Source organism: Taurulus bubalis, assembly GCF_910589615.1.
Source record: "Taurulus bubalis genome assembly, chromosome: 19".
Classification (NCBI taxonomy): Eukaryota; Metazoa; Chordata; class Actinopteri; order Perciformes; family Cottidae; genus Taurulus; species Taurulus bubalis.
The window spans coordinates 19600619-19627733 of NC_136607.1; the positions used below are offsets into that span (position 1 = coordinate 19600619).

At 43.0% G+C, this 27115-nt stretch overlaps 1 protein-coding gene across 1 annotated transcript in view; it reads left to right on the forward strand.

Annotated features, from left to right (window-relative positions):
- Window positions 1-27115, forward strand: part of fibcd1b (fibrinogen C domain containing 1b) — a gene marked incomplete at both ends in the record, with an annotated part of 100688 nt that overhangs the window by 72696 nt on the left and 877 nt on the right. The window contains one exon of the mRNA XM_079235304.1: window positions 24603-24782. Coding sequence (XP_079091430.1) covers window positions 24603-24782 — 180 coding nt within the window. The remainder of the gene's footprint in view (window positions 1-24602; window positions 24783-27115) is intronic.

A 27115-nucleotide genomic window follows, 5' to 3' on the forward strand; every position in this document is an offset into this window, starting at 1 on the left:
TGAAGGCTCTACCAGCTTCATGCATGGGGCTTCATCCCATGGTCTAAACAGATCAACGTGCAACAAAACGATCGGGCGCAGAAACAATTTCTCTCCGTGCGCCTTTACAGTAATGAACCGATAACTCAGCCACATGATGCCTCAAAACAATATCTGCCCAATGGCTGTGCAGTGGCATCTCCCCTGTGCATAACATCCAACTTGCTGTGCAGCTGTGAGCCATTGTTCTAAGCCTACAGCTGCATACAACACACCAAAACACCATCATTTTATTGATTACACATACTTATTTATTTAGACCCCTTTTGCACTGTGTACATACAGCAGCGAGACCAGAACCAGGGATGCACAATGCACTGTGATATAGTACATGTTTGCTCTTCATACTGTGTATTTGTTGATGTGTTGACCGTATTTTGCACATGGAGAGGCGCTGATAACCGGAGCCAAATTCCTTTTTATGCCCGAGCATGAAAGCACACTTCCCCAATAAACTTTCTTACTGATTCTTGTTGGTCGTTAAGTATGTGAATTTCATAATGGGAAAAAATTATCGCCCACAAGGCAAAATAACTGACATTATTTCTCTATTATTCATTCCAGCGCCACTAAAGTCATTTTCCAGTCTAAGTATTTAGTGATTCTCTTTCTAGTGAGGACGCACAGAGCGCGTCACGCCATGGCATGTTTGTGACGGTCCCCAGCAGTTCGAGAAGAGCAACCATGTAATAAGACCCGTGTGCCTGGAAGACGTCCTCTATCTGACGAGAGCCTCGCTGTGATCTTACATTCCTCGGCCGACTGCCTCATTAAAGACACACTTACAGCTGCCACTGAGAGGAGAGAGAAAAGCAAACCCTTGTTTTCCTCCTCCACAGTCTTTCCTCCCCGTCTGTCATGGAAATTGCCCCGACTTCTGCAGAAATTGCACTTAAAATACAGCTCACCTTTAAGCGAGTGGGACGTACGCGAGGGCTATAATTGAGCTCCTTGCCCGGCCTGAGTAGTGTAAGCTTGTGTGATTACAGGGGGAATAAGGCGTTTTACGTGTTTTGTGCGTGTTCTGTGTGCGTTTGTGCAGAAGCGAGGGTTGCAGACCGGAGTCAGGCAGGAGGATGATTATCAGTTTGCCGATGGCCGTTTGACAGGCTTGGCTGTATGTATGTTGCAGTCCAGGTCAAGTGAGGGCCACTTCACATCAAAAAGAGCAGCTGGAAAAGAATGGAGGGCGAGGGGGGAGAAGAAAAAAAACACATGGCGAAATGTTAAAGCAAAGTGTTCAATAAAACGATGATTGAAGAGACACTTAAGAAATGCAGTGGCAGAGACGACTACACGTGGTAAACCTGTAGGTATACCGTAAAAGTCGGGTTACAAGCCGCTCCTACCTCTGGTCAGTGTCCCCGCTGTAGCAAGCTAGGAGCAGTGCTAGCTAGCTGCTGTTAGCTGCTGCTGCTAGCTGCTGCTGCTAGCGCTGCTGCTAGTGCTGCTGCTCGCTGCTGCTGCTACTGCTAGCTGCTGTTGTTAGCGCTGCTGCTAGTTGCTGCTGCTAGCTGCTACTGCTAGCTGCTGCTGTTAGCGCTGCTGCAAGTTGCTGCTGCTAGTGCTGCTGCCAGCGCTGCTGCTAGCTGCTGCTAGCTCCCCGCTGCTAGCTCCCCGCTGCTAGATCCCCGCTGCTAGCTCCCCGCTGCTGCTGCTATCGCCCGCGTCCCCTCTGCCCAAGTCGGGTGTCGAACCGGGGCTGGTCCCGCTACCTTCGGTGGTTGTCGGGGCGCTAGCTGGCTACAGCGGGGAGCTAACGGGGACACTGACCGAAGGTAGTAGCGGCTTGTAACCCGGCTTTTACAGTATTGTGACATTGCCGACAATGTCGGTTGTCTTTCTTTTTGCCCCTTTAATTTCCTTCACCTCTCTCCTATCCTTGAGTCTCTTTTTCTGTGTAAGGAATCCTGTATCTCAGATCAATGTGGCAACAAATAAAAGCACAGAGTCTGTGGCAATTAACTTCCAGCCTGTATAACTATCCGGAGCTTAGAGAAGCAGAGAAGCCACACACAGCAGGGAAGCCCATTCAACCTCAGTCTGGAGAGAACATTGTGTCTGTGCTCACACCCACATGAGGACACGCGCCTAATGGGACTGATGGAATGGCTTGGCAGGATGCTTTAAGAGAGTGTTTATTCACTGCAATCAAATAATGCTCTCTGTGTGAAGGCGATATGTAGACTGTCTCTTTTTGGTTCGCATGTTATCCTGTTAAATAGCTGCTACAGCTTATTGTTGTTGAACCGCGGAGAAATAGAGCAGAATAATGCTTTGATATAATGCTTTTGATTTAAGCCACCAGTCTCAAGGTTTTTGACTGTCACACAACCACATTGTTAAAGAGTAACTTTGGTATTTTTGCAGCCGCTAATTTGCCATGTTTGTGCGTCAAATTGATTCAAAGGGTTTAGCAGTTTCTGAAAATGGTTCCAGTATTGAGTGCTGACGCCGTCATCTACGTTCACTGAAATTGCTCCTTTTTTTTTTGGCGACTGAAATGCTCTGATTGTTGACAAGTGTGCGTCATCATTAGGAGAAGAACATGAGAGCAGCCTCGCTCTGAAATCTCTCGAGTTTGTTGTGTCGGACGACAAAAAGCGTAGCTTAGTTTTATCTCAAATATGTTCTGTCGTGTCTGTATGTGTGTAACACAGAGGATTTCGACAAGGCGGACGAGGTCTTTAAATTCGATGGTCGCCCGTATTTATTTGTGTATAAGAGCTCCGTTGTTTGGTGCTATATTTATGTTTCGAATGTTAAATACAGCTCCTTTAATAAGCCACCATATTGCACAGAGTTACTCCGCACATTAACTTTTGCAACCATTTTCTTTCCTGCTTTTCTTCTCTTAAATCATTCCATTCCTCCTAATCTTTTCTTTCCCAGGGACCAGCATAAATACATCCTTACACACATTCATCCTCCACAGCTTGCCTCCGCCACAATGCAGCATCCTGAGGCTTGTATTTGTATTCTTGTCATGCAGTGGAAAATCTAAGGAGGACTGTATCTACAAAAGAGAGCACAAATCAAAGAACATCACAATTCCTGTGAGGACGACGGCCCATTTTGCCTTTCTTTGTGTATCTTCTTTTTCAATTATTCTGTTTGTGGATACTTAAGGGTGAATTCACAAAAGGATTGTGTGGCTTTCGCTGCACAAATAAGACAAAACCAAACCCATGTAATTCTCAAAACACCCGCAAGGGGTGAAACCGCTAAATGGCTTGTTAAGCAAACTCTTTTATTCTATTCGCACATATTTAGAATAGGTAGCAGGGGCCTTTTCACGCAATTATTGCAAAAACTAATGACGTGTTAATAGACACATGCAGTTACAGTGAAGCTTCCTCAAAGAGACATTTATACCCACAGACTGGGATACTACATCCCAGATACGGTTTCTTGCGGTCTGAAAATATAATTCCTCTTTTTCTCTTTGCAGTTGTTCTGCCTACTCTGTGCAACATTTATACTTTAGCCACATGGATAATTGCAATCGCAGGCGGAAAAGAAAAGGGCAAATTGTACTCAGCTGCAAAACTTTCTGGCCGTGTTTGCATTTTAATACCATGATACCTTCTGTGAATCGGACCTCAAAGGTGGTTGCAAATGATCTCGTCACAGACCTTCAACAGCCCGATGGTGTGTTGCTGCGTCTTCTTTCGGGCTTGGCAGCAGTAGCGCTGACAGCAGCCAGGTCAAAGGTCAGTAGCGCTCTCACCACTCACAGGTCAGGGAAGAGAGGGGCATGGAGCGCTGATCGATTGTTCTCAGGGAGATTTATTACTCCCGTCTCGGTGATGTTTCTGTTTTATTCAAAAGCAGCTGCACAGCTTGCCAATGTCCAGCCCGTAGAGTTCGTGAAAATGCATTATGAATTAATACATTAAGGAGAATTTGACAGACAGGGAGAGATGATGTGTGCAGAAAATTGGCGAGGTCGCAGGAAGGATAGCAAGGATTTGTTCATTTTAGGAAGCGAAGTGGAGAAACAGTGTTCAGTAGGAGGGAAAGATCCAGTAGGTTGTTATGACGGAAGAGAAACACAAATCGATGCATAAAGGGAAAAAGGGGCTGAAGCAAAACATTTGTAAAAAGGTATATTTGACATTTTTTGATTATTTTTTTTATTAGCAAGCTATTTTCAATTTGCTTTTCAGTTCCTTATAAAGAGCATTTTGCAATTCCACCGTATTCCTGCCAGGAGTATTTTAGTAGCTGCACATGCATAAATGAACAGAGAGTATGCACAAGCTCATATCCATGCACAGCCACACTGTGCATAAGAGGCTGATTTGAAGCTGGTGTAGAGGTGTCAATAAAGGCTGCTGGCTTGCAGGAAGGTCACAGCTTAGAGAACCTCTCCACAGTCTCCACCTGAACCCTCTCTGTTCCCGTTTGAGGCAATAAATAGCCTCATTATTCCTCCAGGTGCTCGCCATTGTTTCTCCTCCTATCATGTTGCTATCTAAACTATTCATTCATTATCACAATAGACCCCATAACCATACGTGTACGAATTATCGTACATTATTCTCACAGTATAATGTGCAGTCTATCCATGGTGTAATTCAGAATCAGTCGTTATGGTGCTTTGTTCTGCTTGAGGAAGCAAATACTTTGTGAGGTGTTTAGAGCAGATTTCTTTGCAGAAACAAGTTGTCTGTTTACATATCCGACAACACTTCAGTTTGCTCTTTCAACACGATGGGGTGGTGGCGAGTTGGTACTCTTCTTTACGACTCATTAGGCGCTCACGTTTTCATGTCACCGCTGGATCCACGAAGCGTTGACAGAATTACTCCTGATGTTCACGGGAAGCCAGCTGCGGCTCGTCATGTGGTTTGCAGACAGGAGGCCGAGACTCTGCAGAGCCGCCAATGGATTCAACCATCTCATACTGGATTACACTTTTTTGTACCTGTATTTGCATCCAATCCAGAAGAGTAAATGTTATTTTGCATGTTTTGCCTCTATTTGAGCATTTCTGCTGTTTTAAATGCAGCAGGTAAATATGGAAGCTTGTTTCCGCAACAAAAAATTAATAAAATAATCAGTCTTAAATATGAGATGACTTTTTATCTCATAATTTCGACTTTATTATCGCATATTTATGACTTTATTATCTCATAATTATGACTTCTTTTTTTTGGCAGAAACGGGCTTCCACAGATAAACAATGATAAGCATGGTGCTATTTAATTATAGAGCATCATCTAGTAGACAATATGCCGCCTGATGTTTCCACCTGTAATGTCATCCAAACAATACAACAACACTGATCGAATAATAAACAATTAACAAGAAATAGTTCCAAAACATACACTGTTTGACTCGAAATTTCCTTTTTAGTAGACCGGTAAATTAGTATTTGTCTGAATAATGTAAGAAGATAACAAGTCCACAGCTTGACAAATAATCATCCAAGCTCTGCAGGACCATGATGTGTTCATTGTAGTTTCCCTGAAATGATAACACAACTTACAGCAGCTGCGAATAATATCCACTTTAAGTGATACTATAATTCCATATGTGTCGAACCGACCACAACTAAATTACAACATCAAGCGATGCTTATTGTGATAACCTCGAGATGACCCCAACACCAGGAGAATAATAGTTATTTAATGCCGCGTGCAGCGCTTTACAGTCGCCGTCGGCCCACGCACTGCGCCCATGTGGCTCATCCTGCCCGTTGGCTTCCTACCCGGCCGACTTCCCTCCAGCCGTACCCGCTGATAATTATAATCCAGAAAACCATTTTATGGGTTAGCACGACCACAGCACTTTGCTAACGCTCTGTTTAAATCCCCCACTACGACACAGTGTAGAATTCTATGAGAGTGTTCTGTACAATTGCCGCCATAATAAGTGGCTCCACATGAAAATGGCTTTTTTATGCATTTCATTATGGTTCCTGACTATTCAGTTAATGCTCGGAGAGAAGAGTAAAAATCCTCTGAAAGGAACAATAGCAATACTACTGCACTATAACTGCATATATAAATGATGTGTCTCTGCGGTCACTGACAAGTGGCTCTCATTGTGGGTGCTGTGCTTTGTCAAATATAGCCTCTTGTGTGCTCATTGAAGGGACTTGCAATAACATTTCTGAGACCATATTTTTCATTCCGGAATATTTTTTCTCGACCGACATCAAAAGCGTTATGTCTCACTTAAGTTTACCCTTTATACTTAAAAAAAACACTACTGCTGCAGATTGATATTTAACAGACAAATGAATAATACTTATAATTCAAATATCATTCAAATATGTACTCTTCTCCACCATAACTGTGTCTCAGATCTTTTATTCTACAAGGACACTACTACTTGTGAGTGCACATTACATGTACTTGTTATGTTGATTAAAGCACAAGCTGCAGAGTGCAAATCCAAACATATCAAGGGAGCTGACAGATGTGTTGAACCCAGCTGTCAGACAACGCAAGAATATATGACATGATACCATATCCTGCATAACAAAGACAAATATAAACTACAATATCTCCCAGGACTTGAATCCCCGGCAATCTATTATTTAGAGCACACGTAAGTGTTTTCAGTTAAAGCTCCTCCAATACTGCATTCATATCCTATCAATTATTCAACAGTGTGATTCCTCCTCAGTCAGTCTGACACACTGATGCCGGCTGTTCAGGGATCCAGTCAGCCGGCCAGCTGAGGTCTTGCCAATCAGACTTGATGCTGCTACAATCCAGCTCTGCCTCAGCTTCCTTCAGGAGGGTACGCTGCCTCTGATTGGTGTGGCCGTACCCTGGCAGACACTCCATCTGCACTAGATTGCACTGCTGGAGTGGAGATAGCTGCAATTTGCAGCAATTCTGCCAGTAATTGCGATATGTATGAGAACCAGAGCAATTCGTGGCCCTCTCCACAAGGCCCGGGGAGGTACTTTATGTGATGCCTCTCATCACCGGCCCACAGGTATATTCCAACACCTCTCCACTTGTGCCGACACCAAAGTCTGGTTTGCTCATGCTGCAGAGAAAGGCTCTTTAAAAAAAGGGGAAGGGGGTTTTATTTTCCTGAAGCCTGTAAAAATGTATGAGCAGAATCTTCTCTCAATGGAATTCTGAACGAGCCCAGATTGGGTGATTGAAAATTACATAGAGGAATGACTGAGTGATCTCCTAATGACGCTGTCAGAAATATCTCTGACGCAGCTTCTAGCCACATAATTCCATTTCTGTTTTGCTTCACGTAATGATTAATTTCATCATTCATCATGGTTAATGTAAGGCCTTCAAGTAAAAAAACGTTTTCAGTACTTTCTACATACATACCAGTGCACATTGGCTTTTTGAGTAGCTAGCTAAACATCCACAACACACTGTTGTTGCTTCGATCAAATGGGTCACAGGTTGATGACTGTCCCGTCACATCGGAGCTGGATTAACTCGTTTTAAACAAAGTGTTCACAACCAGCAAATACCCAAGCACCGGACTGACAACCCTTCTGTGTTAGCATTAGCTCTGGGGTCAGTGTAATGTAGCTTAACGTCTCATGGCAGTACACAACACCGGTACACATAATATACTTATAATTATCCTAAAAATCTAAAGATATCGCTGTAAAATCACACCAGGCATTCGGAGGTTAGTCCAGCAAGTAGTCGCAGCCCGTATAACTGCTTTCGCTAGCTAAGCTAGTTTAGCTGCGTTAACGCCAACTCCATTAAATGTATATGTTGTGTGCAACGGCATTGTGAATGTCAAAAGAGACATGTGTGTGTCCATAAACTTTTGAAGGCCATGTCAACAGGATTTAATTGGTTTAATTTTAATTTAATCTGGGAATTTGTGATTCCGATTTTAAATTAGAGCTGTCCAATGAATGCAAAAACCACAAACGTGTCGAACAAATACAAAAATCCCAACAGAAATATAACATCCACAATGCAAATGCAAAAGCCAACGGATGTTACCAATAAAACAAGCCTATTATTGCCGGTGGACTCACTCTAGATGAGCTAGAACTCTGCAGAATCGATCACCGGTGATCGACGCCCAATGCATGCTGGTTAAATTCGTGTCCGACATGCTCTGACGTCACACACACACTGGGCAACGATGACCTCACGATATCGAGGCGTGTTTTGCACTTACATTGTGGCTTTCGCAGTCGGTCAACACTTCTCGTGTCGTAACAAAAAACAAAACAAAAATGTAATTCTAAGGATGCTTGTTGCTTAATTAGTGCCAAACTCTTAGCAGCCTCATTACAGGCACACAGCGCTGAAGGGTCTGAAGATGTGTATCCCTTCAGACACTCTCTCTCTCAAGACCCTCATTACTTGGACCCTGGAAGAGGAGGTGGGGCTTAGCAAGACACTGCCCTCACCCAGCTTCCATGGTGCTATGTGCCCATGATCAAAGATCTCCTCCATGCTCATCATGCATCGCTCCAGGTCCACTCTCTGCCCTTACTTTCCTTCTCTGTCAGAGTCTTTCCTTCTCAACCAACACATCCTCTCTGCTCAGCTGGATTTTCTGCTCAGCAATCCTTTTAATGCATTCCACATTTCCACCAGTCCCTCCCCAAGGACTCAACCCTTCAGGGCAAGATCAAGAATTGACAGCATAGGTCTTTACAGGTTCTCTAGATCAAGACTCGACCCAGCACCACATTCCATTTGTCAGGTCCAGTTGTGTTGACGTGGGTCTGGGGTATAGTTGCCTAATATCCGAGTGGATCGAATTGGATTTCCCGTCTGCTCTGTTGCAAGAGACGAATGGGATATTTTTCAATATTCATTTTCACCATGAAGTTTGGCTCAATGCTGATGTTTTTGTAATGAAAAGCTGATAGTATCGATGCAGACAGGAAATGAGCGGTATGACATCCCCAACTGATATCCACCTGAAGTAGCTACCAGGACCCACTGGTGCTGTTTACCATGGTCACCGTCTTAGTTTAGCATGTTAGCCTGCTAACATTCAGGAGTTGGCGCAAAACCAATTGCAGCTTTGTGCTGATAAGAAAGTTGTTGGTTTTGTAAGTATTTGATTGTAAACTAAAGTTTTGGAGCTGGAACAAAAAGTAAATCGCCAACATTGTACTTCATCCTGAGAGGAACATGAGTTTGTGCATCACATTTCATGGCAATCCACTCAAATACTTGTCAACCTCAAGTCATGGGATCGCCATCCACTCACATCATAAATGTATCTGCACAGTCATGCCAATCCATGCAGATGTATCGACGACCATCTCATAAAAAGAACGTGCATTGATACTTTTTTCAACCACAGCAGCTTGGTGATTCATGGTGAATCGAGCTGCTACCATTGTTGGTGTTCTCAATCATATTTTGGGTTATCTATTGGCCCGTTTTGGATCGGTTTTGACTGTTTTGGGGGTTTTATTTAGCTCGGTTTCAGGTAGGTTTCCCGTGGGCTTGGTTCAGATCAGGTTTGAAACTGTATAACCGCGAAGACCTCCTGTGGATTTACCTGTTCCCGTCTTGATCTATGAGACGTGGCCTTGTATTGTTAAGTTAACATTCTTTTAAGCAAATTTACTATACCGAAGAAAAGTGTGTCTTCTCCCGCTAAACCCTGAAGCTTTGAGCCTGCGTGGCTGCGGCATTCCAGCTGGAGCTCATTTTGTTTTACCTGAGAGCACCTCTCAATATTAATGTGGTCTTCTCCCTGAGTTACAGCCTAACAGGCCTGCCAACTCTCAGCATTTGTCTACCTGCCTCTCTTTCTCTCCTTCCACTCTCCCTCTGTATCTCCCTTCAACACTCTTGGCTCAGTCTTTCCACCCCGAAGGTTAATTTCGGATGATATCAGATGTGATGGGTTGTTGGCTCTCATTCTTCTCTCTCACGGTTTTATGGCTCACATCCTGCCACTTGAGCAAAATCGCCTCCTTTATTTTGCCCGGTGGATGGCATTTGGAAGCATTTAGTTTCACAAAGGCGAGAGGTTGAATGCAAACCTGCAATCTAATACTGACATCAATCTGAGCTATCTAGCATCACAGAGATTAATCCTATGTGACATTAAACAACATTAAAATCTGCGTGAACTCAGAGATTTAAATGTGTGGTGTCACCCGTGTCTTACCTGCTCCTCTCATCACTAACAAATGAATCCATTTCGCATGGAATAAACAAGGTGGCTGGCTCGGCTCTCTCTGCCTGGGACTTTAGCAGCAGTTGATTTCTGCCTTTGGCACAGTGGACATATAGGATGACGCCTAGCTCACTCACACACACACACACACACACACACACACACACACACACACACACACACACACACACACACACACACACACACACACACACACACACACACACACACTCACACGTATATAATCCCAAAAAGACACGTGCGTGGAGTTGCACCGGTGAAGTGCGAGGAGAAATCAAAATGTCTTGACAACAGTCTCAGTTTGTAAACTATCAACAGAAAAGCGAGAACCTCATACATATGAAATATAGATAAATTGGAAGCTGTTATTGCGATACTTTCTTTATTTTCCTTCTTCAAAGGCACTATTCAATCTTTTTTCACCAAACATTCCTCAACATGTGAACCAAAACTGCATGTGCGGGTATTGAACAGTTTTTTTGTGGTCTTTTTTCTCTTCTTTTTCCCCCTCCTTTTTTTCGGCATTTTCCACACAAAATGTTAGTTTTTTTTTTACCCCCAGAACTATTTTTCGGACTATTTTTCCTTTTTTTTATTTCCTCTTCTTTTCTTTCTTCTTACCGGCCGCTCATGCCACTTACATACACTTTAACTTAAACACGCGTCACTTTAACATACACTTACATTAATGTTATCTGAGCACTTTATCTTAAACTTGATTTAATATCATTGCACTGTTGTTGTCGTTGATTGTTGTTTGTCTCGTCTAACATCTCATGTCTAATGTATGCACCTTCCGCCTCAAAAAAATTCCTCCTTTGTGTAAACATTCCTGGCAAATAAACAGTCCTTGACATTTAAATAAACAAAATAAAATAAATAATAAGTAATTTTAGTATCAATAGTTTAGCTAGTAGCGAGTATGCTAACCTTTACATACATGCATATCTACACCGACAAATACACATACATATATATCTACATATACAAACCACATTTGGAGGTCATTTTGACGAAGAAAAAAGTGATCGTTGTTATGGTTATGTTGAGGTGACGGGTCACACTGAGCAAGCTAGCGGCCAGCTTTCCACTAATTAGCTAGTTAGCTTTCTTATTCTTATTTGCAAATGTCACCTTGTGAGTCCCCAACTTGCTGTAAGTCGGTTCACTTTAATTGGAAGGTTCAGTGGCAGCAGGACACATAAAAATGGCCGCCGCTCTGGCCATCTTGCTGCGAGTCGAATGGGAATATCCATCCTACCCCGATTCCATTTCTATGATTAGAACCATCTGTAATCACTGTCAACTGCATAGTCACAGCAGACATTTTGATATCCTCTTCTGTGCTCAATTATGTGTGTATGAATTATTCTCGGAGCAAAGGCAATGTTTTATGCATAATATATCATAACAGTCCCACGAGGAAATTCCACGTGGATCTTACCGGTGAGATGCTGAGATGATGAGAAGGAAATGAACATAAAGGGAGTCAGCGGCGGAGTGAAGTGTGCGTGTGTGTGTGTGTGTGTGTGTGTGTGTGTGTGTGTGTGTGTATGTGTGTGTGTGTGTGTGTGTGTGTGTGTTATTGGTTGCTATAGTACTTTGGTAGAAATGTTAGTTAGAGGGGTAGTTTCATCCATTTTAATCAAGCCTCATCGCTACTATTCATCATTGTAAACTGACAATTAGCTTTGCATCTTGCTGTTACAATAACATCTGCCTGTCCCCATCTATTAAAATAATATACCCGCTCATCAATTATTGTCATGACAGAGAAATGCAAGATCTTGTCTGAAGGATGAAGAGTTTTTTTCTTGGAAGCAAGCTCACTGGCAGTTGAACCGCGCAGTACAAACATGACAACAAACGGCTCAAACTACATCACAAGCAACACGAGCAAACTCGTCACCTCCTTCATGTCTTACTGCGAGCGCACACTGGCAGCAGCAACACGAGACAAAGTGACCGCCGCTCATTCATTTCCAATGAGCGCCGGGGGACGCCGTGTGACAGAGAGGACTGACAGCCGGCCGGGAGGCTTCAGCGACAGGAGGAAGTTAAGCAGAGAGTTCAATTTTAAATGAGCAGAGCCGAGTTGGAGTCAAAGACAGCTCATTATTTGTATAGATCATTGAGAATAACATTGACACGTACATGGATTATTTATTTAACAGGCTTTCGGGATGTGGACTTCCCCAAATGTTACATTGACCAGTCAGGTCACAACCACATTATCACTGCTGGTCTCAGTCCATATTTCTGGAGGATGCATGGAAGTATTGTGCCGTGGCTTAACTACAAAATGAATAAGATTTGACTGAGCAATATAAATCAACATGCAAATAGAGAAGAGATATGATCAGGGTTCTTACGCTCATGGAACAATGGACAAGTCATGAAGTTTTAAAATGGTTATTTCCAGGCCTGGAAAAGTCCTTGAAAAAAATAAAATCCCAAAAGTGTAGTAAAAGTCATGTATATGTGTTATATTCATGTGTTCATGTCGTTCATTTACGCTGAGTTTGAAATAATGAATATGCTTTTAAAAGAAAGACTCAGAATATAAGCAGGCATACATACAGGCATCTATATAAATGTTTATTCTTTTAATCAAACTATTGTCTCATTCATTTGTGTCATTTAAGGTTTACTGTATGCTTTGTGTTCTCTTGTTAGTTTAAATACTACATTTACTCACTTTTGTTTGGTCATGGAAATTTGGTTTAAAGTCATGGAAATCCATTGGTCAAAATGTGCATGAACCCTGTATAAAAGTAATGCATTGAAAGCTTGGTAATAGCTAACATGAATGTATAAATTGATGAAAAAGATTTCTGGATTGATCAACAGAAGATAATAAGTATTACATAAATGTGTAGCAAACAGGGATGGATAAGCAGTTGATGAAGTTGTTCACATTGAGTCATTACCTTCAACCTAACTGATGCATGTCTAGCTTTAGTCGGCTAAAAGTAATTTATAAACAGATGAAAAATTAAGGAATGGAAACATTCATTACATTGCACAACGTGCACGGGCCGAGTTCAGTTCATATTTAAAAAGAATGAAATCTTAAGTTATCGTGGAGCAATTTATATTGCTCACTACCTTTTCCACAGCTCTGTTGATTTGTACTGCCTTCACTTTATTTAGGGACGTAGCTAAAATATTGTATTTTGTTGCTCTAAGCAGATAAAAAATACATAAAGAAAAATCTTCCTGCCACTTAGAATAATTGTACTGCAGTTGGAGCCGTCCCTGATGGAGAAAGATCATTTTAAAGCGCAGTGAACACGTGTTTTGTGGTCGATTAACATTTAATTATACCTTGCATTAGAACGCCAACATAATAACCGTCTCTCTGACGTCACTTAAAAGCTCATCAGGACTGTCGCAAAAGCAGCTTTGCTTTCAGGAGCTGTCTGCTTTTGTGGTCCTGTATAGATTTGTGTCCACACGCTGCCCACTTAAATATGGCCCCTTGGCCTTGAATATGAAAAGTAATGAACGGAAGGACAAAACGGAAATATGTCATATTTCTGTCATGGTTATTGGATAAAGAATATCTTTCTGGTTGCAGAATGAATCGTATAATTCCTTCTTCTTACCGTCACCCCTTTACACACATGTGTGCACATCTTCAGACCTGCATCGACGCCACAGTGAGACAACTCCCGTTAAAGCTGCCGGATTTAATTCAGTGGAAATGCTGCAGGTCTGAAAACCGCGGCTCGGCGAGCTTTAGTCTCCTCAGAAGCCCATAAGGATTCAAAGGAAACAATGTGTATTAATAATATATCGCTAAATGTATCTATCTTCAAAGATGAAGCGAGTGACTCCTGAAAGCAGTAATGAGGGTGCTGTGGGCAAAGTGAACAAACATTCCCAAGATCATTATTCCCAAATTAGACTCAGCCTGGGGAACGGCACCGTGTGTTCGCTGCTGAACAAATAGTGCCGCCAAAATGTTCTTTCAGATGGAGGATATATTTTGTATCTCAATGCTTTTGAATATAGAGGAATCACCTCGTATGCACTTCTTCTATCAGTCGCATGCAGGCCGCTGGAGTGCAAACCCAGCAAGCAAAAAGAAATGCGGCCGCCACACGCTAACAAGAATTTGGATCTTGTTAGCGCCCATAACGGGCCATATAAATACACACATATATATATATATATATATATATACATAAAGCCATATCTCCATTGATGTACAGACAGGCTGAGCATTCACCATTACAACTTTTGAAAAACTCAAAAGACATTTTTGACACTTTTATGATACAGAAATAAAAAGCAGAAGGTAATGAAGTGATTGAAGTTTGCCTACAAACAAACCCCCTCAAAGCTGGTCTCCAAACTGTACAGTAGTTTACAAAAACGAAACGGAAGAAACACACTGTATGTAGAACTGAACATTAAACTGTTGAAGAGGGATCGGCAAGCCGTTTGTAGAACGCAACAAACTTCCACTAGTTCTAGAAGATGGAGGGAATTTGGTTGGAAGAACTGAATCCGCTTTTTCACTGCACCCCACACAAAATATGAACAATTAGGTAAAGAGCGGCCATGCTGGAGGGAGTGTGGGCAGATTAATGCCAACCACTCACACATGTTTTGAAAAATTCAAACATTCTGGGACAGTTATTCAGACTCTGGAGGAGATCTTATGCTATAAGATCCCTAGGGACCCACGGACTGTTTATCTGATACCATTCAGAAGAAGGACATCTGCCTCTTTAAAATCCTGACACTCATGGAAAAAGGCCATCACAAGGAGCTGGTGGAAAGTGATCCTCCAAGCACAGCTCAGTGGCTGGACATTGTAGAGGAGATATACTGCTCACCAGGAACTTGAGGAACATGAAGAAGCTCACCAGGAACATGAGGAACATGAGGACGCTCACGAGGAACACGGGGAACATGAAGAAGCTCACCAGTAACATGAGGAACATGAAGAAGCTCACCAGGAACATGAGGAACATGAAGAAGCTCACGAGGAACATGAAGAAGCTCACCAGGAACTTGAGGAACATGAAGAAGCTCACCAGGAACATGAGGAACATGAAGAAGCTCACCAGGAACATGAGGAACATGAAGAAGCTCACGAGGAACACGGGGAACATGAAGAAGCTCACCAGGAACATGAGGAACATGAAGAAGCTCACCAGGAACATGAGGAACATGAAGAAGCTCACCAGGAACATGAGGAACATGAAGAAGCTCACCAGGAACATGAGGAACATGAAGAAGCTCACCAGGAACATGAGGAACATGAAGAAGCTCACCAGGAACATGAGGAACATGAAGAAGCTCACGAGGAACATGAGAAACATGAAGAAGCTCACGAGGAACATGAGGAACATGAAGAAGCTCACGAGGAACACGGGGAACATGAAGAAGCTCACCAGGAACATGAAGAACATGAAGAAGCTCACCAGGAACATGAGGAACATGAAGAAGCTCACCAGGAACATGAGGAACATAAAGAAGCTCACCAGTAACATGAGGAACATGAAGAAGCTCACCAGGAACATGAGGAACATGAAGAAGCTCACGAGGAACATGAAGAAGCTCACCAGGAACTTGAGGAACATGAAGAAGCTCACCAGGAACATGAGGAACATGAAGAAGCTCACGAGGAACACGGGGAACATGAAGAAGCTCACCAGGAACATGAGGAACATGAAGAAGCTCACCAGGAACATGAGGAACATGAAGAAGCTCACCAGGAACATGAGGAACATGAAGAAGCTCACGAGGAACATGAAGAAGCTCACCAGGAACTTGAGGAACATGAAGAAGCTCACCAGGAACATGAGGAACATGAAGAAGCTCACGAGGAACACGGGGAACATGAAGAAGCTCACCAGGAACTTGAGGAACATGAAGAAGCTCACCAGGAACATGAGGAACATGAAGAAGCTCACGAGGAACACGGGGAACATGAAGAAGCTCACCAGGAACATGAGGAACATGAAGAAGCTCACCAGGAACATGAGGAACATGAAGAAGCTCACCAGGAACATGAGGAACATGAAGAAGCTCACCAGGAACATGAGGAACATGAAGAAGCTCACGAGGAACATGAGAAACATGAAGAAGCTCACGAGGAACATGAGGAACATGAAGAAGCTCACGAGGAACACGGGGAACATGAAGAAGCTCACCAGGAACATGAAGAACATGAAGAAGCTCACCAGGAACATGAGGAACATGAAGAAGCTCACCAGGAACATGAGGAACATGAAGAAGCTCACCAGGAACATGAGGAACATGAAGAAGCTCACCAGGAACATGAGGAACATGAAGAAGCTCACCAGGAACATGAGGAACATGAAGAAGCTCACGAGGAACATGAGAAACATGAAGAAGCTCACCAGGAACATGAAGAACATGAAGAAGCTCACGAGGAACACGATGAACATGAAGAAGCTCACCAGGAACATGAAGAACATGAAGAAGCTCACGAGGAACACGATGAACATGAAGAAGCTCACCAGGAACATGAGGAGCATGAAGAAGCTCACGAGGAACATGAAGAAGCTCACCAGGAACATGAGGAACATGAAGAAGCTCACCAGGAACATGAGGAACATGAGGAACATGAAGAAGCTCACCAGGAACATGAGGAACATGAAGAAGCTCACCAGGAACATGAAGAAGCTCACCAGGAACACGATGAACATGAAGAAGCTCACCAGGAACATGAGGAACATGAAGAAGCTCACCAGGAACATGAGGAACATGAAGAAGCTCACCAGGAACAGGAGGAACATGAAGAAGCTCACCAGGAACAGGAGGAACATGAAGAAGCTCACCAGGAACATGAGGAACATGAAGAAGCTCACCAGGAACAGGAGGAACATGAAGAAGCTCACCAGGAACATGAGGAACATGAAGAAGCTCACAAGGAACACGGGGAACATGAAGAAGCTCACCAGGAACATGAGGAACATGAAGAAGCTCACGAGGAACATGAAGAAGCTCACCAGGAACATGAAGAAGCTCACCAGGAACACGATGAACATGAAGAAGCTCACCAGGAACATGAGGAACATGAAGAAGCTCACCAGGAACATGAGGAACATGAAGAAGCTCACCAGGAACAGGAGGAACATGAAGAAGCTCACCAGGAACAGGAGGAACATGAAGAAGCTCACCAGGAACATGAGGAACATGAAGAAGCTCACCAGGAACAGGAGGAACATGAAGAAGCTCACCAGGAACATGAGGAACATGAAGAAGCTCACAAGGAACACGGGGAACATGAAGAAGCTCACCAGGAACAGGAGGAACATGAAGAAGCTCACCAGGAACATGAGGAACATGAAGAAGCTCACCAGGAACATGAAGAAGCTCACCAGGAACACGATGAACATGAAGAAGCTCACCAGGAACATGAGGAACATGAAGAAGCTCACCAGGAACATGAGGAACATGAAGAAGCTCACCAGGAACAGGAGGAACATGAAGAAGCTCACCAGGAACAGGAGGAACATGAAGAAGCTCACCAGGAACATGAGGAACATGAAGAAGCTCACCAGGAACAGGAGGAACATGAAGAAGCTCACCAGGAACAGGAGGAACATGAAGAAGCTCACCAGGAACATGAGGAACATGAAGAAGCTCACCAGGAACACGGGGAACATGAAGAAGCTCACCAGGAACATGAGGAACATGAAGAAGCTCACCAGGAACATGAGGAGCATGAAGAAGCTCACCAGGAACATGAGGAACATGAAGAAGCTCACCAGGAACAGGAGGAACATGAAGAAGCTCACCAGGAACATGAGGAACATGAAGAAGCCCCTGTGTTCTTGGGTAAGACACTTAACCCCACATTGCTCAGGTAGCTGTGCCTCCATGGTGTATGAATGGTTAGCTAGTCCTGATGAGCAGGTGGAACCGTAGCCCCTCCCATCAGTGTATGAATGGGTGAATGACGACAAGTAGTGTGAAAGTGCTTTAAGTGGTCGGAAGACTAGAAAAGCGCTCTACAAGTACAGTACAAACTACATTAGAAATAAAAGTCTTAACCGATGATGTTTTCCTCTTTATGATAAACCTCAAAGGTTTCCAAAAGGAAAATAGGACTTGGCAAAAAAAAGGAAAGACAGGATAGAGGTGAGACAGTTAATCTTAAAATGCTTTGACTTTTTGTCCCACCAAAATGTCATCGCTGGCTCCGGGGGAGCAGCAAGGGTTCAGCACACACCTGTCCCTGTTTTTCTCCCCTCGCGCTCCCGTCTCCTCATGACAAGGGGAGCGCCGGCGAAACAAGCAGAGCTTATTCTATTCCCTGAGAGTCCGGCGACAGCGAGCCCTTCAGCAGGACGCGTGTTCGCGGCCCTGCGATGGCAAAGGGCACATCAGCTCCTTGTGGCTGTGGAAACAGTGACTCCTCCCCCATCACCAATCTGTGAGTAAAACAGCTTGACAGGAAGATTAAGCAAGAGGGGGAGATGGAGGAAGAAAAGAAAGGAAGACAAAACGAGGGAGGGGTTGAGTTATGGTCGAGGGGATAGCGGGGAGGAGGAGGAGGAGGAGGAAGAGTGCTGCTCCTTTTCTCCTTTCCAGCTGAAACAGTCTCAGGAGCTGCCCCCCAGCAACAGAGGGAGAAAAGCATGATGAATAATTAACTTTGAGAAATGTCACAAGCGGCAGAGAGAAGTGTAATCATTTCTCTGTTGGGTTTAGAGATCTGTTTTTTTATTCTTTTCCTTCATGCCCTGTAGTGCTGCGCTACGCTGAGACTGTAACCCGTCATCTAAAAGCATCCAATGCATCCCCTCCCACTCCACTACATACTTTTCAAATAAAAGCAAATAAATCATTAATATTAGGGCCTTTTAGCAGAATCACAGACATCTCACAGAGAGGTCTTCTCCATATTTAATCAAGTCATTGATGTCAGTCTCATTAACTGTAAAATCACGTTTAAGGAGCAGGCATCTCTGGTGGTAATGGCTTAATCAATGGAAGGCTTGAGCTTTCATTTCTGTTTTGCAGAACACAGCATGCCCTCTTAGAATGAATGCGAGATAAAAATGACAAATTGCCGTCTGTGTTCTAAACAGGCTAAATTTGTCCCCTTTCCCGTGAACCCCAGAGCAGTGAAAATGAGTTATGGATTACCATGGCCTAGTTTAATGAGGTAATTGCAGATATATATCTTTTTTTTTTTACTGCAATTGTGAGATCGGCCTGCTTTTCATGTGTCGCAAAGAGGTCGCTCTTTGTATTGGTGCCACCTGCAGGGCTTCATCTTCATCACAGCGGACGTGGTGAAGATGATGTCGTGCTTTAATGGACGGCACAGCACTATCAGCCCTGTCCATATCTATATACACACATTGTAAAGGAGGCTGTAATGACACGGATGATTTAATGCCAAAGAACGCTTAAAGATTTTTGTCTCATCTACGCATTTGTTAATCAGGCGCACTCTAAATGAGATTCCTTATCAGTAAACACATTGATTGTTCAAAATGAGATGCTGATTTTCCCAGCGTTATTAATCTTCTTTTTAGATGACATTGAGTAATTATTCCTGTATGGCGCTGTGCCGCATGTGTAATATGGAGATTTATCCAGAAGGAACTTCAGAGAAGATTACCAGCCTTTCATTATTTGAAGTGCTGGTTAGCATGGGCCCAGTCGGGTAACTTTTCCCATGGCTTTTCATCCAGCACCATCAGGATGTTTTAATCCGTCCAATATTTTGGTTTTAGAGCGATATAGGTGCAAAACTAGTGGGCTGTATGTTGTGTTTATGCTAATTAACAAAAGTTAGACCAGTGGTTCTCAAACTTTTTCTGTCGAGCCCCACTTTGGAGGTAGAAAAATGTTTGGCCCCACCGCCTTTTTGTGACTCCTCCATCCGTGCTTTTTCAAATAATAGAATAAAGACAATTTAAATCCCTTTCAAGTAAACCAGATTGCTCCATCAGACAAAAACTAATAACATGTGCAATCACTTTATAAAGTTCTATCTGTGCAAAAAATAACTAATATTTGGCAAAGAAAATTACCACAAGGTAGCCAGTTCGATCCCTGGCCTCCCCATAGTTTGCATGTTGAAGTGTCCTTGAGCAAGACACTGAAGCCCCAGTGCTTTTTTTTTAAAGAATCTGCATCTTCCCCCGCGCCCCACCTGTAATACCTCCGCGTCCCACAGTTTGAGAACCACTGGCGTAGACGGTGGTGATAATAATGTTTACCATTATCACCGTTAGCACCTGTGTGTTAGCGTGCTAAAGGCAGTATTTATTTATGTATTTATGAAGCGCTGCCTCACCGGGCCGCTTGCACGGTTGTAGACTCTCGGCCGTGTTAAATGTGCAGGAAACGGACCCCAACGTTAGCAAAATGCTAAACTTTTTCCACACGCATTCAGAGAAACAATAAATGCTAAAATATTGTTTTGTGTCCCGCCCTTCTGAGAAAAAGTACAAACACCAAACGGAAAAGCAAATACTGATAATACAGGGTTTTAAAATGGTTATTTCCAGGCCTGGAAAAGTCCTTGAAAAAAATAAAATCCCAAAGGTTTTGTAAAAGTCATGTAAATGTGTTATATTCATGTGTTCATGACGTTCATTTACGCAGAGTTTGAAATAATTAATATGCTTTTAAAAGAAAGACGCTCAAAATATAAGCAGGCATACATACAGGCATCTATATAAATGTTTATTCTTTTAATCAAACTATTGTATGCTTTGTATTCTCATTGTTAGTTTAAATACTACATTTACTCGCTTTTTACTGTTTACACAAAATGTTTGGTCATGGAAATTTGGTTAAAAGTTATGGAAACCCATTGGTCAGAATGTGTATGAACCCTGTAATAGTACAAAATAATAACATCAATATGATCATCATTAAAGTTGGTAGTGGTATTATTATGACTATTATTCATATTATCATTATTCTGAATGTGTCCTGCAGAGTTAAAGACTAAGTAGACGGTACGATCAAAGCAAACGGCAATTCAAAGTGATCTGCCTTAATGTGGCCGAGATGTAAAACCAGTCAGAATAGAGGAAATAAAGGCGGCGCGGCCTAATTACCCGCCTAGAGCGCAGGAGGACAGAAGTTTTTGGACTCTGTTAATTCCCATAAACGGCAAATCGTCGAGAAGAGAGCGGAGTCTCTCCCCAGCGGAGCAATCAGCATTTTAATTCTGAAGCAAAACACCTCAAAACTCTCCCTTGTATTCGAAACCCATATTAAATAAGCTAACAATAGCATTTAATTAACAGGGAGTTACACCTGAGCATTTAGATTTTAACCAAAGAAGTTTCCGTTGTTATTTCACTTGTCTTCCGCTTTAATTATTCCGAATTAGAGTCTCGCTGAGATTCTCTGGGGCTTTAATTAGCGACTGAATAAGAGTTATGTAAATACAGTTGGAAGCTGTTGGAAGTCTTTAAATAGAGTTGTGTTGCAGCTGGTATTTTTTATTTTTTTTCCCTGAAAGAGAAAACATCCTAAATCTTTTCTTTTGAAGTTTGTCAAATCACTGCAGGGTACTTTTCCCTGTCGGTGTTTGAATGGATTGATTCTTTTTCTCTAAGGGGTTGGGCGACAAAACATATTCCTGCAATGAGCACATTTTGAGGGTTTTCTGCGAGTGCGCGTGAAAACTTAGTCGACTTTCCGTCCGTGTCCGTGTCTCACGTGTTTACACGCTCGTGTGAGAACGAAGCGCAAAGCTGACGCGCGTGAAGTTAGCTGCCCGCCAACGTATGAATGACTGATCCTCCGCCTCCAATTGTTCTGATCCGCTGTGAAAATGAAAAGAGCGGGATCAACCTCCCATTGGGCGAGATTAAACCCAAACTAAGTGCCGGGGCCCAGACTGCGACGCTTCTGTCTCTGAATAATAACGGGGTTCTTTCAGCGCTGTTTGTCATCAAATTAGCCCTCCACTTCAGACGAGGCGCTCGCAGAGTGCAGTTCTCCACGACGGCGGAATTCAAATTAGGCGATGTCAGTCTCGAGGATTGTAAGCTCTTGAAAAAAAAAGGAGAAGGAGTTTCATTCGTGAAGGTGATGCTTGCAGTCGGATGTAAAATGACGGTGTTTCGGATTCATGGAGTGCCAGTCCAACAACCCTGAAGCCAACAATTGCGCCTATAGCTTCCTCTCCATGCTCTAAATCCAACCGCCGGTCCTCCATGAAGCCTTTGAAGCCCCTCCATCAGTGCATTGCTTCTTCTTTTTTTTGTTTCGTGTCTGCCAAATAAACACTGCAAACTCATTTACAAGCATGGAGGAAGGCTGTTTAACGGAGTCTGGAGGCTGAGTTCACGTTTGTTTGTCTTCCTGTCTGCAACTCTGTGTTCACGGCACCCAGGTTGAGTTCCTCTCCCGCTCCTCTCCGCCCGACACCTCATCCCCCTTGTGCCTTTGATCAACTCGGAAGAGTGAAACTTGCCTTGGGACGCACCATCAGTCCAACGCAGCGGGGGTGAAACATAGAGCGGCAGGGGGGCGAGGAAGAAGGGATGGAAACGACTTCTTTTTTCCTCGAGGCACTTTTCTGTCGAACACGTTCTCTCCAAAGGATCGAGCAACAATTAAAAAAAGATCCGTCCGGGGCATCCGATGAAGCGATCGGCAAACTTGGATCAGAAATAGCTGAGACAGGTGGATGTGAACTAGATGTTTGTCTTCTGGCTTATTTATAAGAGATTTTACTCAGAGCATAGACCCACAATCGAGGATTCATGAAAACATACTTTTCCTGCACCAAAAATAAATGAATTTAGGATCAAGAGACAATGATATAACATATATGTTCATACAGGGTTCATACGGTCAACCTGGAAAAGTCATGGAATTTTAAAATGGTTATTTCCAGGCCTGGAAAAATCCCCAAAGTTTTGTAAAAGTCATGTAAATGTGTTATATTCATGTGTTCATGACGCTCATTTACGCTGAGTTTGAAATAATGAATATGCTTTTAAAAGAAAGACGCTCAAAATATAAGCAGGCATACATACAGGCATCTATATAAATGTTTATTATTTTAATCAAACTATTGTCTCATTCATTTGTGTCATTTAAGGTTTACTGTATGCTTTGTATTCTCATTGTTAGTTTAAATACTACATTTACTCACTTTTTACTGTTTACACCCAGATTTCACTAAATGTTTGTTCATGGAAACACATTGGTTAGAATGTGTATGAACCCTGTAATATGAACATCAGTTCAAGGGTGTTTTTTCCATTCATGGCGAATGATGAGCATGAATTATCTCGGCCCTAATGCCTCATCATATATGTGCAATCAAAAGTTAATGATGATGTGTATACTCATATACTTATACTATAATTAGTGCCTTAAAAACTAGGAAACCCTTGAGCACAATCAGACCTTTACCTATTCCTGCTATTTCCTGTCTCCTGCTGCAGTCCTTCACATTAGCCTGATAGGCCTTCATGTCATTGCTTTAATAAATACACACATCGTGAGCACTCATCTTTTTATTTATTCATTTCTTCAAGATGACCTGAAGGGAACTGAAATGATCGCATGATTAGTTCTGTATTAAGAGCTGGAATACTCACCTCTCATCAGTGTGTTCTCTGTAAAGAAGCTGGAGTCCATTTAAAGCGCCTAGCTAACGGGATTCACAGACGACGCTCGACTTCAAAATACTGTGCATGTTTCATTACCAAGAGGCCACAGATGCTGTTGACCTCCCCAGTAAGTTAGTAATATAGTGTTCGGGGACCGGCTTTGATGCTGCAGGAGATGACGTTGGTTTTACATTTGAATTATGAATACCTTTTCATTCGAATGAATACGAATCGGTTGGTTCAAAAAGCTAATTCACCTTCCTGGATAAGTCTGTGAAGCTCCAATGCTCTCCTTTTGATGAAGAAATACTTTTTTTTAGTGTAGTCAGAAATGTGGGACTTTACCTAAACAACACATACGATTTAAAGCACCTTTTTGCTCCACCATTTCATGGAGAGTTCAGAGCAATTACAGACACATTCACAGTCTTTCACAGGCCATGATGAGCTTTAACCCGGCAGCCCTGAGAAAATGAGGTTATTCCCACGAGATCGAGATACTAATCGATACTAATGTCTTAATACTCATATGTTGAGTTGTAATGTGAAGGAGTTGGGTGTCACAACTTCATTTACGTAGTGTTCGGCGGTTCAGCCGGTCTCTCTGTCCTCGAGTCAAACCGATCTGTGAGCAGCAGACACGTTGGAAAGGAAACTCTAATCTTGTTTTGGAAAAGAAAGACTCCAAATGGACCAAAAACCACGTTACATCTCATTTCCAGAACATTTACGGCGTTGAGAGGCTGCTGAGATGGCTTTGAAAGCTGTTTGCTGAGAACAATGGTAGTACTTTGTAATGGATTGTTTTGGTCTGTGACTCAATCTTTTCCCCTGCAGGGCTGAAGCAGATCCATGCCCTGTCCATCCAGGGGAACTATGAGCTGCGTATCGACCTGGAGGACTTTGAAAACAGCACCGCTTACGCCCAGTATGGAACCTTTGGAGTGGGCCTCTTCTCAGTAGACCCTGATGATGATGGATATCCTTTGACTGTGGGAGACTACTCTGGCAATGCAGGTGTGTACGCTCTATGAGCTTGTACTCTGATTGTAATTGTATGGGGGGGTTTTGTAGCATTTTATAAGAACTACACACTATTTAGCATTAGCAAAGCATGAATACACGCTAGCAAGCTAGCCTACTGGCAGACTAGGTCAATAATCAATAATGTGTAAGTACAAACTATTAAACATGCTCAATACTCGGGCCACTGACGGGCATCACCATCATATTAATGTTCTTTATAGTGTTGTGTCTATTTCCCTTTTCTGTTGAGAAGATAACTGAGACTTCTGCTAGCTTTGAGAAACCGCTTATAAATGCTTTGTTAAGCAGATAGTCTTCACTTTTAATGAGGTCACAGAACATACTTAACTAATACTTAACTAAGGAGTAGTAACTACTGAATTAATCATGACATTTATAAATGCTTTGTAAGGCATAGTCATCACTTTAGATGAGGTCACAGATCATACTTAACTAACGAGTAGTAACTACCTGAATGAATCATGAATTGCAGTAATAAAACACATTTATAAAGTGTCTATCTAAATCATAATATGTATAAATGCATGAATAAATTACATTTCAATCGTTTTTTTTTATCATTTACTAAATAAATTATCATATTAATCATCTTTAAGTCCTTAATACTTAATTTACAAATGAGGATTCCATCCTTTATAAAATATTTATAATAGTCAAGTCAAGAATAAAACATGTTAAAACATATTAGTGAGTTACTAATGAGTGTTCATGTTGGAACAATGCTTTATAAATGATGAATTAGGTGTTCATTCATGCTTTACTAATGTTAAATAGTGTGTACTTATAATTAAGTGCTTTTCTTTCTATTGACCTTACTGTAAACACACAGGCTGAAGCCTGCAGTCCTTCCAGGCACGCGGCCTCGCCGTGAAGTCATAATGTTATTTTTACAGTGCAGTGGATGAGCCCACTTGTTAAGCCGTGCAGGCAGCTGCACGAGGAAGAGGGACCGCTGGTGTCTGCGTCTCTGCTCCCCGACCATCAGATCCCAGCCAGCTACCTGTCACCTTGATTAAATTACTGCCAATTAATTGCACTGCTTGACCTGCAGCGTAAACAAAAACCAGCCGCTGAAATGAGGAAGCAATTTAAAGAACCTTTGGGGAGCGCTGCTGTGAGAACAAAGAGAGAGAATGGGGACAGATATGAGAGATGGAGCGAGGAAAAGAAGTGGACGGGAGGGAGGGACTGGAGGTACGAAAAGGAGAGGACAGAAACAGAAGAGAGGTAAATAAAAAGGAGGATACAGGTATTTAAGCGACAGAGGAGTAGGGGAAAAGAGAAAGTGTCTCACAGCTTTCCCCCCAGATACAGAGTCCCGTAATGCCCCTGGTCCCCTGTCCTCAGCGTGGCCTGACCTTGACCTCATCTGCCTGTTGGACATTTGAATCCAGTCAAATTAAGGGCACTCAAACCCTCTCAGGATGCTCACGCTCTCACCTTGGCCTCCCTCCAGGCAGACGGCTGTTATTATTAGTAGTAGTTCTCTCCGCTGCGGCTGCTTTCCGACGAGCCGACAGGTGCTCATGTGGGGCTGAGAGCAGCTGGATCTTAATGGCCCTCCAGCCACCAAGGTCACAACCAGTGTGTTGCAAATGAGCCTTTAAGTGCATCTCTTTTTGTTGTTGTTGTTTTGTTGTTGTCCCCCCACCCCCATCTCCTCTCCTCTGCACCCCCTGGACATCAACCCATTGTCGCTCTCTCCCCCACTGCCGACTGTGCGACTGTAATGCTGCAGCACACACAACGTTAATATCGGGCACGGCTGTCAGATTACTTATCCGGCTCGACTTGTTACCATGGCAATGCCAAATGGAGAGCAGCGCACGGGGCAGAGTGAGAGGGTAAGAAGCCGGGCGGCCACATCCCGAGCAATTAAGGGTTGTTTGATGCCTCGACGAGCCGTTAGCCATCACCTGATTGCCGGCGAGCCGTCTTTCATTCGGCTCTCGGCTTTGTCCTTCCATCCACTTCTGGTCACAGTGTGAGGCCGGCTTTGGAGAGAAAGGAAAGGACAGAGGGAGCAGTGGAGGTATGAGGAGTTCAATGAGCATTAGGAGCTGTTTGAACATCCATTTGCTTGAGAACTTTAGATCTACCGCAGTGTCTGCGAGGGCGTTGCATTCATTTTACTAATTTTTCCTCTCAGAAGCAATGGCTTGTGAAGCACTTATCGATTCAGAGAATTTGCCAGAGAGAAATCTTTATATGGTGAGTAGATCTTTTCAGCTCTGCAATTTGGATTGTGGGGATCAGACTTCCCATGCAGGCGGCGATTAGGGGGCACCTCGGTGGTTCGACTT